This window comes from Rousettus aegyptiacus, unplaced genomic scaffold, assembly GCF_014176215.1.
Source record: "Rousettus aegyptiacus isolate mRouAeg1 unplaced genomic scaffold, mRouAeg1.p scaffold_m13_p_3, whole genome shotgun sequence".
Taxonomy (NCBI): Eukaryota; Metazoa; Chordata; class Mammalia; order Chiroptera; family Pteropodidae; genus Rousettus; species Rousettus aegyptiacus.
The window spans coordinates 130,131,869-130,150,035 of record NW_023416306.1 but is presented as its reverse complement, the minus strand read 5'-3'; the positions used below and the strand labels follow the sequence as shown (position 1 = coordinate 130,150,035).

At 31.7% G+C, this 18,167-nt stretch overlaps 1 protein-coding gene across 4 annotated transcripts in view; it reads left to right on the top strand.

Annotated features, from left to right (window-relative positions):
* VPS13C (vacuolar protein sorting 13 homolog C) overlaps nucleotides 1-18,167 on the top strand; it is a 149,910-nt gene that overhangs the window by 53,666 nt on the left and 78,077 nt on the right. For all 4 annotated transcript variants that reach the window (XM_016126854.2, XM_016126853.2, XM_016126856.2 and 1 more), the window contains 16 exons: nucleotides 204-396; nucleotides 1,619-1,733; nucleotides 2,394-2,530; nucleotides 3,470-3,593; nucleotides 4,965-5,082; nucleotides 7,553-7,682; nucleotides 8,478-8,556; nucleotides 9,244-9,383; nucleotides 10,723-10,876; nucleotides 12,415-12,494; nucleotides 13,667-13,726; nucleotides 14,916-15,075; nucleotides 15,830-15,946; nucleotides 16,851-16,954; nucleotides 17,159-17,326; nucleotides 17,786-18,090. In XM_016126854.2, coding sequence (XP_015982340.2) covers nucleotides 204-396; nucleotides 1,619-1,733; nucleotides 2,394-2,530; nucleotides 3,470-3,593; nucleotides 4,965-5,082; nucleotides 7,553-7,682; nucleotides 8,478-8,556; nucleotides 9,244-9,383; nucleotides 10,723-10,876; nucleotides 12,415-12,494; nucleotides 13,667-13,726; nucleotides 14,916-15,075; nucleotides 15,830-15,946; nucleotides 16,851-16,954; nucleotides 17,159-17,326; nucleotides 17,786-18,090 — 2,184 coding nt within the window. The remainder of the gene's footprint in view (nucleotides 1-203; nucleotides 397-1,618; nucleotides 1,734-2,393; nucleotides 2,531-3,469; nucleotides 3,594-4,964; nucleotides 5,083-7,552; nucleotides 7,683-8,477; nucleotides 8,557-9,243; nucleotides 9,384-10,722; nucleotides 10,877-12,414; nucleotides 12,495-13,666; nucleotides 13,727-14,915; nucleotides 15,076-15,829; nucleotides 15,947-16,850; nucleotides 16,955-17,158; nucleotides 17,327-17,785; nucleotides 18,091-18,167) is intronic.

Sequence of the window (18,167 nt, the reverse complement as noted above, 5' to 3'; positions counted from 1 at the left end):
AAAATCGAAACACTAGACTGCAGGTAATTAAATACTAGGTTGAGAAGTTTGGACTTCAACTCTGGATAATGGGCGTGTTCCTAGTTCTCAATAGAGTTGTTTGTTTTGTTTTTTTTTTTTTTAAGGAAAATATGTATTTTAAACCATTATATTACAGAGGATCTTAATTTATATTACTTCTTTTTTTCCCCACTGAATCATAGAGTTGAAGCAAAATTGGAACACTGGTATATAACAGGTCTGAGACAGCAGGATACTGTACCATCACTTGTGGCTTCAATTGGTGATACTGCATCATCCTTGCTTAAAATTGAATTTGAAACCAATCCAGAGAATAGCACTGCTGACCAGACTCTGATCGTCCAGTCTCAGCCTGTGGAGGTCATCTATGATGCTGTAAGTGCAAAGAAAAAGTGAATTTTTATTAAACGTCTCTTGTACATCTGATAATGGTTTTCTTATTTTTTCTCTTTTATATTTCACATTTATTTACTTAGCAATCCAGTTTACTAACACTTTTCTTGTTTTAAAAGCTGTACATGTTTAGCAATTAATTTTGATTTTTTTATATGCTACAGATTTTTTTCTGCTGTAAGATGTATTTATATTTATGCTTATGTCAAATTTTAAAAAGTCTAATATACTGTTAAAAAAGTATATGTTTACTGTACCAGCTACTCCCAGTCATTACACACTGACTTCCTACTGTAGTTTGTTTTTGCTTATTCTCCCTTCCTCCTCAATGTTTGGAACCAGTTCCAAGAGCTTAAGAAGTAATTGAAAGAATTTTGAATATTGTTCCCACAAGAAAAAAAATCAGCATTTAGATACTCTTGAAAAGGCTAGCTCAAGTTCTTTATCTATAGCTTTATCTTTTATTCAGACTCTCTTTATCTCATCTCAAGCTAGCAAGCGGGATGGGCATGGGTCACTACTTATTCCATCACTTGTGAATTGACTTCACCCTGGTGTGATCCCTGACTTAATTTTAGTTTACAGTTTAGAAGTGGATTCACGTGTGGGTAGGAGTCCTTGTATAAAGGCTCCAGAACTCATTATATTTTCTGATTAAAAAAAAAAAATTTAAGTTGTAGTAAAATACACATTTACCATCTTAGACATTTTTAAGTGTGTGGTTCAGTGGTGTTAAGTACATGCATGTTGTTGACATCTAATCTCCAGAACTCATTCCATCTTGCAAAATATCTGTTTTTTTAAGTTTGTTTTGAAGGTAAGTAAGGACTCAATAGCATTCTAATTTCCTCTCTAAACTCCAAAGTGTAGGGGAATTTAACTTTAGTATAAAGAAGTAGAGTTTTACCTTCTGGCTAATTGGAGGCCAGAACTATAAATAATATCCATTGCTACATCAACATGACACCATAGAACATAAGATTACTTTACTGATATGCACACGTTTGTTGCCTCTTTAGCAAGCTTACCTGGGCTATTCCTTTTTTCAAGTTCTCTTTCACTCTGGAAGTAGATGCAGTAGGGTAGAATATCTTTGGCGGTACCTCATAAGTTCTAAGCTCAGTTATTTAAAATTAAGCTTAAAGTTTAAAATTTATGGTAAAAAGTACTATGTATAACATTTACATTTTAAATTATTTTATAGAAAACAATTAATGCAGTGGTTGAATTCTTTCAATCAAATAAGGGATTAGATCTTGAGCAAATAACATCAGCTACATTGATGAAGCTGGAAGAAATTAAAGAGAGAACAGCTACAGGTAAAGAATTGGCCTGTCTGCCTAAGCATCGACTAAACTCTCAAAAGTTTTTCTATTCTTATGTAAATATTGTATTTAAAATAGTATAGGCTGCTTTTTTTTTCTTTATTTTAAATTCAGGCAATATTATATAGTGGTGTCGAATTGTGTGTACATGGCTTACGCAAAACCAAATTATAGCTGGTGAGAAAGAGAATGATATGGAGCATAGATGGTTCTGTCTGCCATTACTTTACCTGTGTCTCATTACATTACCTGTGTCTCAGAGATAGCTTGAGGTGGAAAACATTCCTGTCTCAGTTCTTAAGAACCTATTCACCATATCATGTGATACATAAGATACTTAATTTTATACAACATGGCCTGTGAACTGAAACCAACTACTTTATCTGGTTGCTTAACTAAAGAAATAATGAATTCTTCTATCTCTGGATAAACTACTGGCTCTGCTGAGATTACTGTACTGTGCAATGATATGATTGATCACTTCTCATTTACCATATGCCATTTCACTTTACATGCTGAATTGAAAATGTAATCTGTGAGAACTCACGTTCTTTCATAATACTTTTAAAGTGATGTTCTTATTCTCGGTAATAATATGATTATATATTTCAACTTGACTCTCTGATCTTTCATTATTTCTTTTCCTTCTTTCAGGACTTACACATATTATCGAAACTCGTAAAGTCCTTGATTTAAAGATAAATCTGAAACCATCTTATCTAATAGTTCCACAGACAGGTTTCTACCACAAAAAGTCAGATCTTCTCATTTTGGATTTTGGTACATTTCAGGTAGGTGTATAAGCATTTGTCTGCCCATTTTTGCTCAGCTTGGTAGCTAGCTATGTGATAGTTTGTTTTTTTTCCCCTAAAATTTATTTAAACCTAGATTTATTTCTTCTTAGCATTTTGTCAAGCCCTCAGATTATTTTATATATGTTTTATGGCTCTTAAAAAAACACACACACAAAGAAAAACACTAAATTTTTTGTAATGGCATTTGATTCAAGATTGAGGACCAGATTTTTGCTGTCTTTTCCTAATTGAAGAGAAGCATTTCTAGTTTTCAAGCACTCATAGCTTTCAGAGTTTAATTACACAATGTTATTTGTTCATTTACATATTTTGACAATAGGAAATGAATATGTGTTTGTTAAACTGTTGTCAGCAACTAAGTAGAGTAAGAGAACTCTTAAGGTTTTGGATGATGAATCTGTAGAAATCTAAGCCTCTGAAAAAAGGTGAAGATTCCAGAAAATACAGTCCTGAATTGATTTTCGCTTTCTTTGGGAAGAGGAAAAAGGAAGTATTGAGATGAGGGCTAGATTCTAATGGACTAATTATCCTAGCGATGTAGTGGGGAGAAGAAGGACTAAAACTTGCTCTTTCATAGTAAAGATTTTAGGATAGGGAGCCATAAATGGCAATAACTCCTGAGAACCAGAAAGATTTGGATGTGTAGACAGGTTTTTTGAGATAGGCGGCTGTGTGGCTAATCTCCTTGTTAATGCAGATGTGCTGTAACATATTGCCAAAACATAATAGAGATATGGGCTGAAATATTACATTCCTAATAAAATATTTACAAATAGTTATCTGAAAATCAAGCAATATGTGAATTCATTAAGGGCAATGTCTTCATTTCAGTTAGGTTTTAAGAAGACACAACTGAAGTATGTTGATGTATGTACTTTACTGTTAAAAAATTGAAAAATTTTTTCTCCATTTTAGCTTAACAGTAAAGATCAAGGTTTGCAGAAGACTAATAATTCATCTCTGGAGGAAATCATGGATAAAGCATATGATAAGTTTGATGTTGAAATAAAAAATGTGCAGCTACTTTTTGCAAGAGCAGGTAATATGTTGCTCAGCTTTTAGGACCCGAAATTATGTCAAGGAGCTTTGGTGAATATGCGTGTGTGTGCATGTATGTCAAACCTGATGACATTGGAACACATATCCCGTTGGTCACTTAAGAAAGCTAAACAGGTGCCTATCAGTGCAAATCCTTGTCACAGTTACAAATAGAGATTTAAAATTTGGCTATTTTTCTTAAGGTACTTATCACCATTTTAATCTAAGTCCAGTTATTATCTATTTTTTTTTTTTGTAATGTGACTGTGAAACTTCCCAGAATACAAAATAGAAGTTGCAGTTGGCTCACGTTCCTCTGTCGTAGTGTTTTGAGATGTTTCTGTATTGTTTTCCCTTACTGCCTTCATTTTTAAATATTTTACTATATTAGCCTAGTTGTTATTTCAGTAGTATTACATCTTCTACCTTTGTAAATATCTGAGAAGTGTGGATTAGTCTTAAAACCATAAAAGTAATTAATTTAATTATTTTCCAGAAACTTTCTTGTTTTTACTGCTTAAGTAGAGTGCTGATTTTCTATCCTTGTTTAGTTTCTAGAAGCAATATTTGCTTCTATTCTTGAGTATATCACTTTATAGTAGGTTGCTGGAGGAAAAGACATAATCTCTGTACAGAATGTGTACTCTAGCAGGAGTGATGAGTTTTATTAAAATGTAAATATATAAATATATAGATTTTTTATATATGGAGCCTATTAATGCCTTAAAGTGAAGTACCTACACAGACCATTAAAATTGCCATTTGTATGTACTCAATAAAAATTTCTGGAATTATAAGTGATAAATGGTGTTCAGTCATTGCCATTAGTTAAAATCTGTGTAGGATTCTGTTAGTCATTGCTAAGTCTGTTTTAGGGACCTTCTTATTTGAAGGAAAACGATTATTACACTTTTTTCGTCATAAAATCTTGCTTGATAAAAGTGATTTTTGCTTTAGAATTGTGTGCTAAACCACTTGCACTTAGGAACCCCAAAAACCTCTTTTTTTCTGTTATTTTTTTCTATTTTCATTTTTTCACTTCAACAACCCACCCCGATCTCTAATTCTGTTATCGAGGTAACACATGCCTGAGTTTTTTCCTGTTTGCGTAAAAATGCGAGATGTTATATAAACATTCTCCAAATAAATATTTAAAATTATTTGTACATCACAGTCTTTGAATCCTGTCAATCTGTATTAAAAACAATATTGGTTATTTAACTTGTATGCTGAAAGAAGTAAAAGTTGATATTCATTGAATATGTTTATTAACTATTTTCTAATATATTAGAGTACTTTTCCATATCTGATCTAAAAATAATTATTTAATAAAGAAAAACTAGTTGTTTAATTAAAAGTTGTTTTTTTTAAGAGGAAAACTGGAAAAAGTGTCGATTTCAGCATCCATCAACTATCCATATTTTGCAACCCATGGATTTTCATGTTGAATTGGCCAAAGCAATGGTAGAAAAAGACATTAGAATGGCCCGGTAATGTATGAGTTTTCTTTATATTATAAATCAAAAAGGTGAAATATATCTGTATCAGTTATTGGATTTTAAGAAAGCAAAGCTAATTTTCTGAAGGACAGAAAAAAATGATAGTTTTATAGCAGAAATACATTTTTAAGAAAATGTTTATTTCAATTATATATCACCTCTCTTATTTCAGAAGTATTTAGACTTTTACATTCTATAAAAGTTGATTATCTCTGTTTTTGAATGCATCAAATCCAAGGTTTAATATCAGTAAAATAAAATATCAAAAAAATGAGAGGTTCTTTTGATTATGAGCTCATATAAACTCTTGAGAATAATCTAAGGGAATAAAAAGTAGCAACTGAATTTTAAATTTATGTAATTATGAAATATATTTTGCCTTCTTAAAAACAGCTTTATTGAAGTATTATTGACATTCAGTAGGGTATGTCTGTTTAAAGTATACAAATTGATAAGTTTTAACTTATTTATATATCTACGAAACCTTCACCACAGTCAAGATAATGAACATATCCATCATCCCTCAAAGTCCTTATGCTCCTTTATATTCTCTCCCTCCCATCCTTACCTGCTAACTCCTCCCTCCTCAATCCCTGGACAACACTAATCTGCTTTCTGACACTATAGATTTGTTAAAATTTCCTAGAATTTTTTATATAAGTAGAATCACAGTTTTAACTCTTTGCTTGGCTTCTTAGCATAATTTGAGATTGATGCATGTTGTATATGTCAGTACTTCACTGAAACTTTTTATCTAATGGATTTTAAACCAACCTTGCGTTACTGGTTAAACCTCAGTTGGTAATGCTGTATTATTCTTTTAAGATATTGCATTTGGTTTGCTAAAATTTTGTTAGGAAGTTTTACATCTTATTAGGGATGCTGGTCTGTGCTTTTATTTACTTGTTTTGGTACCAGAGTATCAAGGTAATGTTGGCCTCATGGAATGAATTTTCTGGAAGAAGTCGTGTGGAATTGGTATTATTTCTTCTAGTGAAACCATCTGGTCTTGGAGTTTTCTTTTTTGGAAGGATTTTACCTAATTCAATTTCTCGATTGGTATAGGGCTATTCAAAGTATCTGATTTTTTTTTTTTTTTGAGCGATTTCTTTTAGTATTTTGTCCTTTAAAGAAGGAATTTGTCCATTTTATCTTAGTTGTTGAGTATATTGTTATAAAATTGTTCATATTTCCACTGTTTTAGTACATGTAGACTCTATAGTGATGCTCTCTCTCACTCCTGATATTCATAATTTATGCCTTTTCTTGGTTAGTCTAGCTAGAAGTTTGTCAGTTTTGTTGATTATTAAGGTAGAAGGTAAGACCATTGATTTGAGACCTTTCTTCTTTTCTAATGTAGGCATTTAGTGCTGTAAATTTTCCTTGAGATACTGCTTTACTGTACCCCACACATTTTTTAACTCTTCAGTCAATAAGCTGGGTATTTGTAGATGTTTCCTCATTTGCTTCCCGTATTTCAGCTGTCCTTTGTTTACTCATGTCCAGTGTCTTTGAAATTATTGTTTGATATGTCTTGTCTACTTTTTTAGTTACTTTAGGTGGGAAGGTTAATCTAGTCCCTCTATTTGTAATACTTTTAATTTTATGTAATATTTCAGAGGTAATGAAGAAGCATCATAAATTTTTATGGTGCTTTTAAATTTACAGAGTACTTTGGCAGAAAGTTCAGTCTTTTGAGGTAGGAATAGCTAACTGGACTCTTTTGAACATTAGTGGTTTATGCATGATACAGAAAAATTCTTCATTTATTGGTAGGCATCTGTCAGCTTGAGCTGTTTGCAGCTTAGTTAGGAAGTCAAAGATACGCAACAACCTGAAAGAGCTTTATGAGCAGCAAATAGCTGCCACAAAGCTGTTGAGACAAACTTAGGCAGTTAGGTTGAGGAGGGAAGCAGAATAGACGCAGCTGCCAAAAAGTAAGCAACTGAAGAAGGCATAACAGTGATTAGGCAGTGAGTAAAACAGATGTCCGTATGGAACTTACATTGTAATCAGAGGAGACATAAAATAAACAAGTGTGCATATGACATGTCAAATGTTGACAAGTTCTACAAGAGGAAATAAAGCAAGGCAAGGGGATAGAGTGATGGGGGCAGATACTATTTGATGTTTATAATGAGAAATCTTTGATACTAGGAAAGTTAAAGTGCATATAGTGTGTTTGGTTTTACAAAGTAGACAATTATGTTTGAAAATGTTTTCATAAAAATTAGTTAATTAAGAATGGTTGGCTGTTTAAGAAGGATGTATTTAAATTATCTGGAAACTTGGCTTACATAGAATTTCCCATTGCTTATAGCGTTGACTAAACGAGATATTAAATTAAAACATGTCCATGGTAACTTCAACCCCATAATGTAGCCTCTTCTCCATTCCCTTTCCCCCTCTATAATATAGAGGAGCTGGACCTTGAAAGCTTACTGTTGAATTGTATTTTTAGATTTAAAGTATCAGGAGGGCTTCCTTTGATGCATGTGAGAATTTCGGATCGGAAGATGAAAGATGTGCTATGTTTGATTAACAGTATACCCTTGCCACAGAAATCATCTGTACAGTCTCCTGAGAGACAGGTAAATGGATATAAGAAAAGTGCTAAGTCTCTTTACATTTGTATTTATGGTGAGTTCTTTTTCATCTTTCTGTGAGCTATTTTACCTTTCAGTATTTTTTAGGGCCAGTTTCACTTATTTGACACACTTTTGAGGTTTAATGTTGATTCTATACAAACTGCTTACAGCATTGAATAAATAAAGATTGTAACTTATTTCACTACTGCTCTTTTAGAGTGGTGGTAGAAATCAGTTTTAGGGAATAAAGGGAACAGAAATACATAAATGAAAGGAAAAATGTCTTTCAAATTTATGAAATGTGTTTTAAATAAAACTAGACAGAAATTTTAGAAATATTGATTAGTATAAAATTTACTTATATATTAGACTTAAAAATTTTAGAACACTAACTGGAATTGATTTTTACAACCTAAAATAAACGATCGATTTTCATTTATTTCTAAATGAAATTTGAGAGAGCCAACTAATACTTATATTATTTTCCATGAACCTGTAAAAAAGCTGTACAGTTAATGTAGTAGATAACAACTAAATGGCAACAATGATAAGTAGACTCATCTACTAGATTGCACATAGTTCTGCCCTTATAACTGCAGGTGGTAGTCTTAATAATAAACTTCAGCCAACCATTATTTAGTAGATTGCATAATGTATTTCAATGGAAGAGTTGTATATTGTGTGAGTACATGTCTTTCCATCTTTCTATTCTCTTATTACTTTTTCAGTATGTCTCATTTATGTACATTTAATCCTGCTAAATGAGCATTTTAAGAAAATTTTTGTATTATTTGCTAGGTATCCTCAATTCCCATTATTTCAGATAAGACAGAAAAACTACTTGGTACATCACTGTTGCTAGATGGAGTGGAATCAGGTAAGGAAAGTAATAAGTTCTTTATTAAATCAAGCCTATAAATTAGTATGTAGAGATAAAATTTTCAGAGAGTAAAGGAATTTTGAAAGTGTTATAGTAATTTATTGGTTTTCGTTCTAGTTGTGCTCTAACCAACACTGTGATTTTGAGTCTTTTTTTTTTTTTTAAGCCCAAGTTCCTTCATTAGATTAAAAGGATTTTCGTGAATGACAATGCTTAAGATTTTAAATAAGCTACTTTTTTTTCTTTTGCTGTAGTTACTACCTGATCTTTTTGTCTAGCTCTGGCATAACTGATCTCTTTTAATTTTGCCTTAGAATATAGGTGTCACAAGGACAAAGATTATGTCTGTCCTTGTCACTCTGGTGTTCTTAGTGGCTGGTACAGACTGATATATGATAGATGATACCTAGGAAATATTTTATTGAATATTAAATGATTTAAAGTGAAAAACAGCATTATTGAATTAAAAATAGGGCAGTTAAATTTTATTTGTGCTTTTCACTGGCTAGATTGAGTCACTTTGTGAGACTTAGAAAAAGTCCCACATTGAAACTATCTTCTGATTCTGAATATGAAGTTTGTATCTGATAAGTGAATTTTACTTTTGAGAGATTTAAGTTTCAGTGTTTTGTGCAGCTTACAGTGGATATTCTCTTAAGTCAAATGAATGTCTTCTTCCTTCAGAATCTGATGATGAGTATTTTGATGCTGAAGATGGAGACACACAGATGGGTAAAAGTATGAAAGGATCAGAACGAAAGAAAGTTTCAGAGGCCCCTAATGAGGAGCTCATTAATCTTCTACTGAAGTTTGAAATTAAAGAGGTATGCCCATTTTTTGCCTATAAACAAATATATTATCACTGTTTTTGCAAACTATCTCACGCTAGATCCAAACATTAGGTATATTTAAAAATGTACTACTCTGTCTTCCCTAGCTGCCCTCCACTCATCCACACATACAGTTCCATGAAAATGAAATGTTATTTTGTAAAAGCTGATATAAGAGTGATATAAAGTATATGTAATCTATTCTGGAAAAGCTCAAGACTCTTAATTCGGATTGTCTTTAGAAAATTTCTATAACATTTTTTTAACTTTTAACCCAAGTAATATCAGTCATTGTCAAACTTCTAACTTGGAAAAATGTGAACAACCTAAATTTTTATAATGTTTTTAAAGCCATTAAAAATCATATAATAAAAGGAGACATTGCCATGCAAAGATGTTCACAATATATCTTTATTTGAAAAAAAAAAGGAGATTATGATACCAAGGACATTATGATTCCATTTAGAAATCATACAAACACAATATTGTAGGTTAGGAATTCTGGAAAGGCCTAGCTTAGTAATTTTGCATATAGTCTTTCACATGCCTACATATTTGACTGATGCTGCTGTGACCTGAAGTGTCAGAGGGGCTCAGAGGTGACTCACTCATGAGGCTGGTAGTTGATACTAGCTGTTGGCTAGAAGCTTAGCTGGGATTCTTGACTGATAACTACTCATTGACTCCCAAGCATGGCGTTCTCAGGGTAGTTGAAAATGGCGACTAGCTTCTCAGAGTGAACATTTCCAGATGGGAGTTTCGTGGTCTTTTTTGGAAGTCATTATTGTATCACTTCCTCTGCACTCTATTAATTAAGGCAATAACAAGCCTGCCCTGATTTAAATACTCTCTTAATGGAGTATCAAAGAACTTACATGTTTTAAAAATTGCCACATATACGTTATATTTTTCATCTGCTAAATATACTTACTAGCTATTATTTTTAGAATAAATTTGAATATTAGTGTAATAATGAACATCTTTGTCTTACTTTTTACTTAAATAGGACCAAATGTTTCTGTTTCATGTAGCACCAAATGTGACTTTTGTTTTGAGATACAGGTTTAAGAAAATCATGTTAAAGAAGAATCCATACATTCTATTTTTACTAAATTTTAAAATCTAAATTATTGATATAAAATTAAACCATGATTTATACATATATATGTACACACACACACACACACACATATATTTATAGTCTCAATAATAGGATTTAAGATGATAATTTCCAATCATAGTAAATAGTGATATGGTAGTAGAGGAGTGTCAGCAAACTTCTACTCATGATGAAAAAAGGTATGATTCAATTTACTTATCCTGATTCTTTTAGGTGATTTTGGAATTTACTAAACAACAGAAAGAAGAAGATACAATTCTAGTATTTAATGTCACTCAATTGGGAACAGAGGCTACAGTGAGAACATTTGATTTAACTGCAGTATCTTACCTAAAGAAAATCAGCTTGGATTACCATGAAATTCAAGGTAATAGCCATAAAAATAGAAATGATAACTAATAATAAATATAAAACCATTCATGAGTATCTGAAATACTTTCATTTATTTAATAATATTTATAATAAATAATAGCACCGTTCTAAGTATTTTTCAAATAATAACCCATTTAATCCTTATAACTGCTTTGAAAAAGCCAATGCTATTGTCTCCAATTTATATATGAGGAAACTAAGGCAAAAATTATTTATGTAATTTATCCAAGGTCATACTGTTAGTTAGTGGCTGAATCCTGGAAGTCTGGCTCTAGGTCTGTATACTTATATACCATGGTCTGCTACCTCAGAGATTCCAAATAAATCCTCTTTATATAGGGTGTATTATTCCCATTTTACAAACAAAGGTTATATAAAGAGATTAAGTGGTTTACTCAAGTTAATGTATCTTATGAATGGCAAAACCTAACATTTATTTCTGGGTTTATAATATTGAAGTTCTTATTCTTTCTGTTGAATAGTGTCCACATATCAGAAGCAGTACCAGGTCATAAAAATCAAAATGGTGGGGCATAAAATTCAGTCTTTTAGAAGTGCTTATAGTTTATTTTAGTATTCATCTTGTGTGATCATGAGATATACAAGGAATAAAGGAATGAGTTAAAGACTTACTTTTTTGTTATTTTTTAAAATAGTTGAAACTAAAATCTGAGTTTAGAAGAAAAATGTTTTATGTGTTAGTAAGTTTCTAAAAGCACTGTGTTAAGATGGAGTTTATATTATTGTCTTAAGGAACAAAAACACTAATAAATCTGCTAGGCTATTTTTTCCTTTAGGGAAAATTATTTCAAGGGAAAATTCTGAAATGTTTCAGAAATAGGAGTTATGGGACGACAAATAAAAGATAGATTAAATGGTAGATAAATCACGTCTCCCTCCATAGCTTCTTGAGGCAGTTCCTTTGTACATCTACATAAGGATATAGAAGACATCTGGTAGTACCTGTTGTTTTTAAATTAAAAGAAATTTAATACCCCTTCCTTAAAAAATCTGTCCTAACTAAGCCTTGTCTTAGTCTAAATGAAAAATTATTTACATTTTAAAAATAGGAATAAAATATTTGCTCATAGAATTTTAGAGCTCTATATGATATTGCTTATTTTTCTAGTCCAATCTCCCTATTATATAGTTGAGAACACTGAAGTTAAATAGCTTTTGGTAAAGGAGGTGAACTAGAATTCATATTTCCTTATTTGTACACTTGTAGTCTTTCCATTGTCTTACAAATACATATATGACTAAAATATCTAGAGTTTTGCTTATTTTTTTTAACAGATATAAAATCAAAACAAATATTTATATTTTTAAGCAAGGCAGATAATAAAGGTTGGGTCAGGGTTTGGATTGATTTATTTCTTCACTAGTGATGACCTTAGTATTTAATAACCATAAAAATATGTACAGATAGTCTTATAAAGCATAATTAACAATTTTTTTTAAAAGAAGACATCTAAAAATTTTTAAACTTAAAGACCAATTTATTTGAAATACTTTTTCTTTTTTTAAATCTAGGATCCAAAAAGAAGCCCCTTCACTTGATTAGCTCTTCTGACAAACCTGGATTAGATCTTTTAAAAGTAGAGTATATTAAGGTAAGGGTCATAGAATATTGGTGTATTTATTGTATATTCCAAACTATCCTCTGAAAGGAAAAAGATGACAGATTACTAAAGGCTCTAGATGTGTATCATAAGATTTTTAATCATTGGGATATCTACTATTTCTCTTTACATTCATATACCTTCTTTCTTTTTTATACAAGTACAGGACTAGACTAGGAGTTTTACAAGGTCACTAAACATCTTGTCTCCAAAGATGGAAACATGGGATGAAGCAGGTCCTACTCCTAACTTCTGAGGCATAGTCACCTACCTGCATCATTGTATATATAGGCGACATTTGTCTGAGTATGCCTCATCAAAAAGATTAAAGTCAAATTGGATTGGGTTCAATAGAGAACTGCCAGGATTGGGAAGGGCCTTAAAAATATATCATATGAGGAATGCTGTAGGAACTGATTGTATATAGATTCATTTAAGATAGGTTGATGTGTTTAATAATTCAACAACTATTTGTCGAATGTCTTATATGTCAGGTTCTGTTAGGCACTTGGGATACAGAGATGAAATTTTTTCCCGTTCTCAAGGAAGTTCTAGACTAGTAGGGAGATAATATTAAAATATAATGTGATTGATTAATAAAGAAGAGCACAAAGCATGATGGGGACAAGAAGGCATAAGACTTCTCACACAGGGTAAAACATTGATTTTACTATGCATATTCCCAGGGACAGAACTTGACCTATGAGTAATTATGATGGGAGATAGATTTTGGATTATGTGAAAACCTTATTAAATCATAGTTTTCTAAAGATTGAATTTGTAAGAAAATTATATTTCTTTCACTGGAGATATCATAAAATAGACTTGCCAAAGACTTTATAGAGGGATTCAAGCATTAGTTCATAGGTGGGCTAGATGACTGACTGCTAAACCTTCCAACCTTCGGTTTATAATTCTGATCCCTAGCTGCAGTTTCCAGAAATGAATGTTGTCATGCTCTCCTCTGTTTGAAGAATATATTTGCACTATTATATAAATAAATGATTTGGATATAACATTAAAATGACAATAACATTAAATATATAATGTATATAAAAATACAGTCATAACAATGTAAATAAATTAACTAGAGATCACAAATAAGTGATTTATTTACTTTGGTCTTAATTTCTTCTTTAGAACTTCTATTTCTTTTTTTTTAGGCTGATAAGAATGGACCTAGTTTTCAAACTACTTTTGAAAAAACTGAGCAAACAGTGAAGGTAAGCAATTCTATCAAAAGAATATATCTTATTTGAAAATGACCTACTTTGGAAGTCTCTAGGATCCTTTAAGGAATATTGACTGGGTAATTTGATGAAAGAGTCAAGAACAAAGAAAAGTTATAAATTAAACTCCTATTTACCTACCGTGCTCTGTATTCATGATTCAGTGTAGTAAAGCTTTTGTTTTGCCTTATTGTATCACATCCTAATTATTTCTAAAGAAACGAATTGTATAGATGAGGGAACTTTGATTTACAAAGAACAGAGTTCTGCACACACCAAACTAGCTATGATTATTTGATGCAAGATTGAGAAAGTATGTAAAATACAAGCAAGGGGAGATGTCGAGTATTTCTGGAGCCACACTTAGGTAGTTGTGCAGAGGAAGAAGAGGCAAAGTGTAGTTGTGGGTTACATTAAAAAGAAAATGAGAGAAATGAGTTTTAGACTACCCTTTTGAGAGATGTGAGAATCATGACTATTGGGAAACTTCCTTTTTCTAATTTTTATATTCACTTAAATGTTTTGAAGCAATGAAAATAATTTCTTTGTATAAACAGATTTTTAAAATGTTTAATTTTCTCTTAGAAAATCACATTCTTGAAAGCATTTGTGTTGCTGCCTTAGCTTTCTAGAGTCATTGTTTTAAAAAATGTGATACTTTTTTCTATGTTATATATACTTTGTTTTTGAACAATGGGACCTTTATTGTAGTTTAAAATATTATTTAGTTACTGAGAACTCACTTATAATTGTACTTTTTATATTTAAATCTCCCGAATGTCACATTTGAAATCATTTCTTGACATAGTAGTTACACAAGGTGATTCTGGAGTTTCATGTTGTAACTTATATATTTTACATAATAGTAATAAATAGTCAATAGAAAAATCTAAAAAACCATATGTATGCCCAGTATTGGGATGGCCATGACAGGTAGATTATAGGCTCCATGATAATTATGCTTGAGAAATGGAGTAATTAGGTTACTCGAATGAACCCCTAAAGTGTATAAGTGTAATTTATTCTTTATATATCCCTGTTTAAGGAGTGTGGGTTATGAATCTTCTTCTCCTAGCTCTTTCTTGCAGCGATGACAAGCCTAGCTAGGAGTCTTTCGGGTTCATGTGGAGACTACTGGTGTAACTGGCCTGGGAGACTAATTTTCTTTTTTAAACGTTTCTAGGTGGCTTTTTCATCTTTAAATCTGTTGCTGCAAACACAAGCTCTTCTCTCTTCTATTAATTACCTGACAACCATTATTCCATCAGATGGCCAAAAGACAGATGAAACCAAAGAAGTACATGTTTCAACTGAAAAGCAGAAAAATTCAGCTCTACAGAAAGGTATGAGAAACAGGTTTTTTTTTTTTTTTTCTTGTTAGTAATTGTAGAGCTAAATGGGCAATCTTAGAGACCATCTGGTTCAGCTATTTACATGCCATTTTAGTTATTTCTGTTTTTTTCTTCAAACTGAATCATACACAGGTGCCTGATACGTAAGGCAAATGTAATTAATACTTTTGTTCTTAAAAATGTCTGGTTTTGTTCTCATTTTGACAGTGGCAGGGGATGCCTTTTAGGTAGGTAAGAGGGAAAACAGACCTGTATTTACACTAAGCTAGATCTGCCTCCCCTCTTAGTGGCTCTTTAAAGGGGCTTGATAGAGGGTTAGCCTTCCCTTCCATTTTACAAATAAGGAAATCAGGATTCATAGACATGAGGGCAGGAGTGCAGAGACAGCATCTAATTGCTCAAGAGCTCAGATTTTGGATCAGAGATAATTCAGTTCAAGTCCTGAGTGCTACTGAAAGCATGACCTTAATTAAGCACATTATTTAACTTCTCCAAGTTTTAATGTCCTTATCATATTTAAGTTCCGTTTTTTGCGCTTTTAAATTACAAAAGTAACACTTCTCACTGTTAAAAATGTAAACTCCACAGAATATATAAAACCAAAAAATTATTTGAAATATTTACGAACTTGAGAATTTTGTAATTTTTAAAAAACAGCTGTGGGTCACTTAATATAGGGAAGAAACCTTAATAGAATTTATTTACCAGTATTTCACTGTAATAGAATGCTTTGTTTTATTTGTAGTGCTTGTACCCTCTAAAGATAGTGATGTTACCAACTTCAGGCTGTTTGCCAAGTTGAATGCTTTCTGTGTCAATGTTTGTGAAGAGAAGAACAATATTGCTGAAATCAAAATTCAAGGTAAAAGTTCTTACAGGTTGTTCAAAAGATAAAGTTTTTTTCTTTTTTTAAATGATAAAGAATATACAAATGGAGGGCTCTGAACTGTGAAAACTGGATAATTTTATTTTACAATATAATTGGACTGCGTCCTTACTTACCTCTTTGGAATGTAGTTGTTGGTCAGACTCTGACCATCAAATTGAACCATACATACTGATGTTTTGCACTTTTCTGAGGGTCGTCTCAGAGGTGAAAAGAATTACTAATATCAATGTAGGGTTGCTATTGGTAAACCAAGATTAAGTGTCAATCTAAAATTTAGGTAAAGGTTTATGAATATGCTTTATCTTAGTACAAATGCAAAGAAGCCTTATAATGAAACCAGAAACTATAAGCCTATTCTGTTCTTTCAGACAAAAGCTGCTATAACTAATCCAGCTTTTTCTCTGACTCTGTCTTTACCAGCTCAATGTGATCTGGTCAAGGTAAAGAATATGTTTATTCTTGAAAAACTTATGAAAAACTTAAAAAAAAAACAGAAAACTAGGATTTTTGTCTGTGTTCTTTCCAAACTGGCAGTGTTAGTCTGAATTTAATTTTTGAAACTTTCATAGCTTCCACATAAATGGCTAGCTCTGATGCGTAAAGGATTTGCTGAAATCCCAAGATAATTTGTTTGCATTAGATGAAATTATTTTAGAAGGTCAAAAATTCAGATAATTATTTTTTAATGAGTTTATAGGTTCCATTGTTTATAAACTAAAAATATCTAACATCACAACCTCTTTATCAATTGGGAGTTCAGACATTACTAAATTTATAAAAATGTCACCCCCAAAATAAAATTATGCAAAGGAAGGAAACATCTTAAGATCTTACTTTGTTAGGTCTATAGAAATTATAATAAATTTTTTTCTTTCAGGACTCGATTCCTCCCTTTCCCTTCAGTCAAGAAAACAGTCTCTGTTTGCCAGACTGGAAAATATTATTGTCACAGATGTTGATCCTAAGACAGTTCATAAAAAAGTAGGTGATAATAAATAGTTACTATTTCTGATGACTGAGAATGAGATGTTATTTTGAAATATACTTTATTTTAAAAAATATTAATGAAATATACTGTGTTAGAAAAATGTTTCTTTAATGATTTTAAGCATGAACCCTTTTAAGATGGGATTTATTTTGTTATTATCCTCTTGGATGGAGTACATTCAAATCTCTGCTTTTCAGGCGGTGTCAATAATGGGAAATGAAGTTTTCCGTTTTAATTTGGATTTGTATCCAGATGCTACCGAAGGGGATTCCTATACTGACATGTCCAAAGTCGATGGTGTGGTTTCACTGAACGTTGGCTGTATTCAGATTGTCTATCTTCATAAGTTCCTCATGTCACTTCTGGTAAAATCACTATGTATTCATTATTCAACTTACAAATACTTAAATAGGTCTGATAATTATGACTGCAAATCTTACAGACTCCGTACTGTAGAGTATGTATTGTTCTTATTATAGATGGTATTTATGTATTAATGTAGAGATCAAATCCAGTCTTTGAGTTGAATTATTTAATGATTTTTGTCTAAAACTGAAATTATTTTTGTAAGGACGTAATGAAACCAGGTTTTCAAGTAAGAAAACTATTAAAAATGTTTTTTTCTCCATCCCTCAATCGTATAACTATAATTACAATTAGCTCTTCACAGGTGGCTCATAAATATGGATGGTAATCAGTAATTCCTTTCTAATGCTAGAAAAATAGGACTCAGCTGAAAGTTATCTGTTGGAAAAAAATTAGTACAAATAAACAGATGATGTGCTTGTCCTCTGAATTTCTCCTTTTGTACTTTGTATCCGCAGAACTTCCTGAACAACTTCCAGACAGCCAAAGAGGCTCTGAGTGCTGCCACTGCCCAGGCTGCAGAAAAGGCTGCCACAAGTGTGAAAGATCTTGCCCAGAGGAGTTTTCGTGTTTCTATCAATATTGATTTGAAAGCACCAGTTATAGTCATCCCACAGTCTTCCATTTCTACCAATGCAGTAGTGGTAGATCTTGGGTTAATCAGAGTTCAAAACCACTTCAGTCTGGTGTCTGGGGAAGACTACTTAAACCCTCCAGTAATTGATAGAATGGATGTGCAGCTAACAGAGCTTAAGCTTTCTAGGTAAACTTTCAGTAATTATGAATTTAAGTATTATTTAATGTTTTCCATGAAATTTTATGACCACCGAAATGCATACA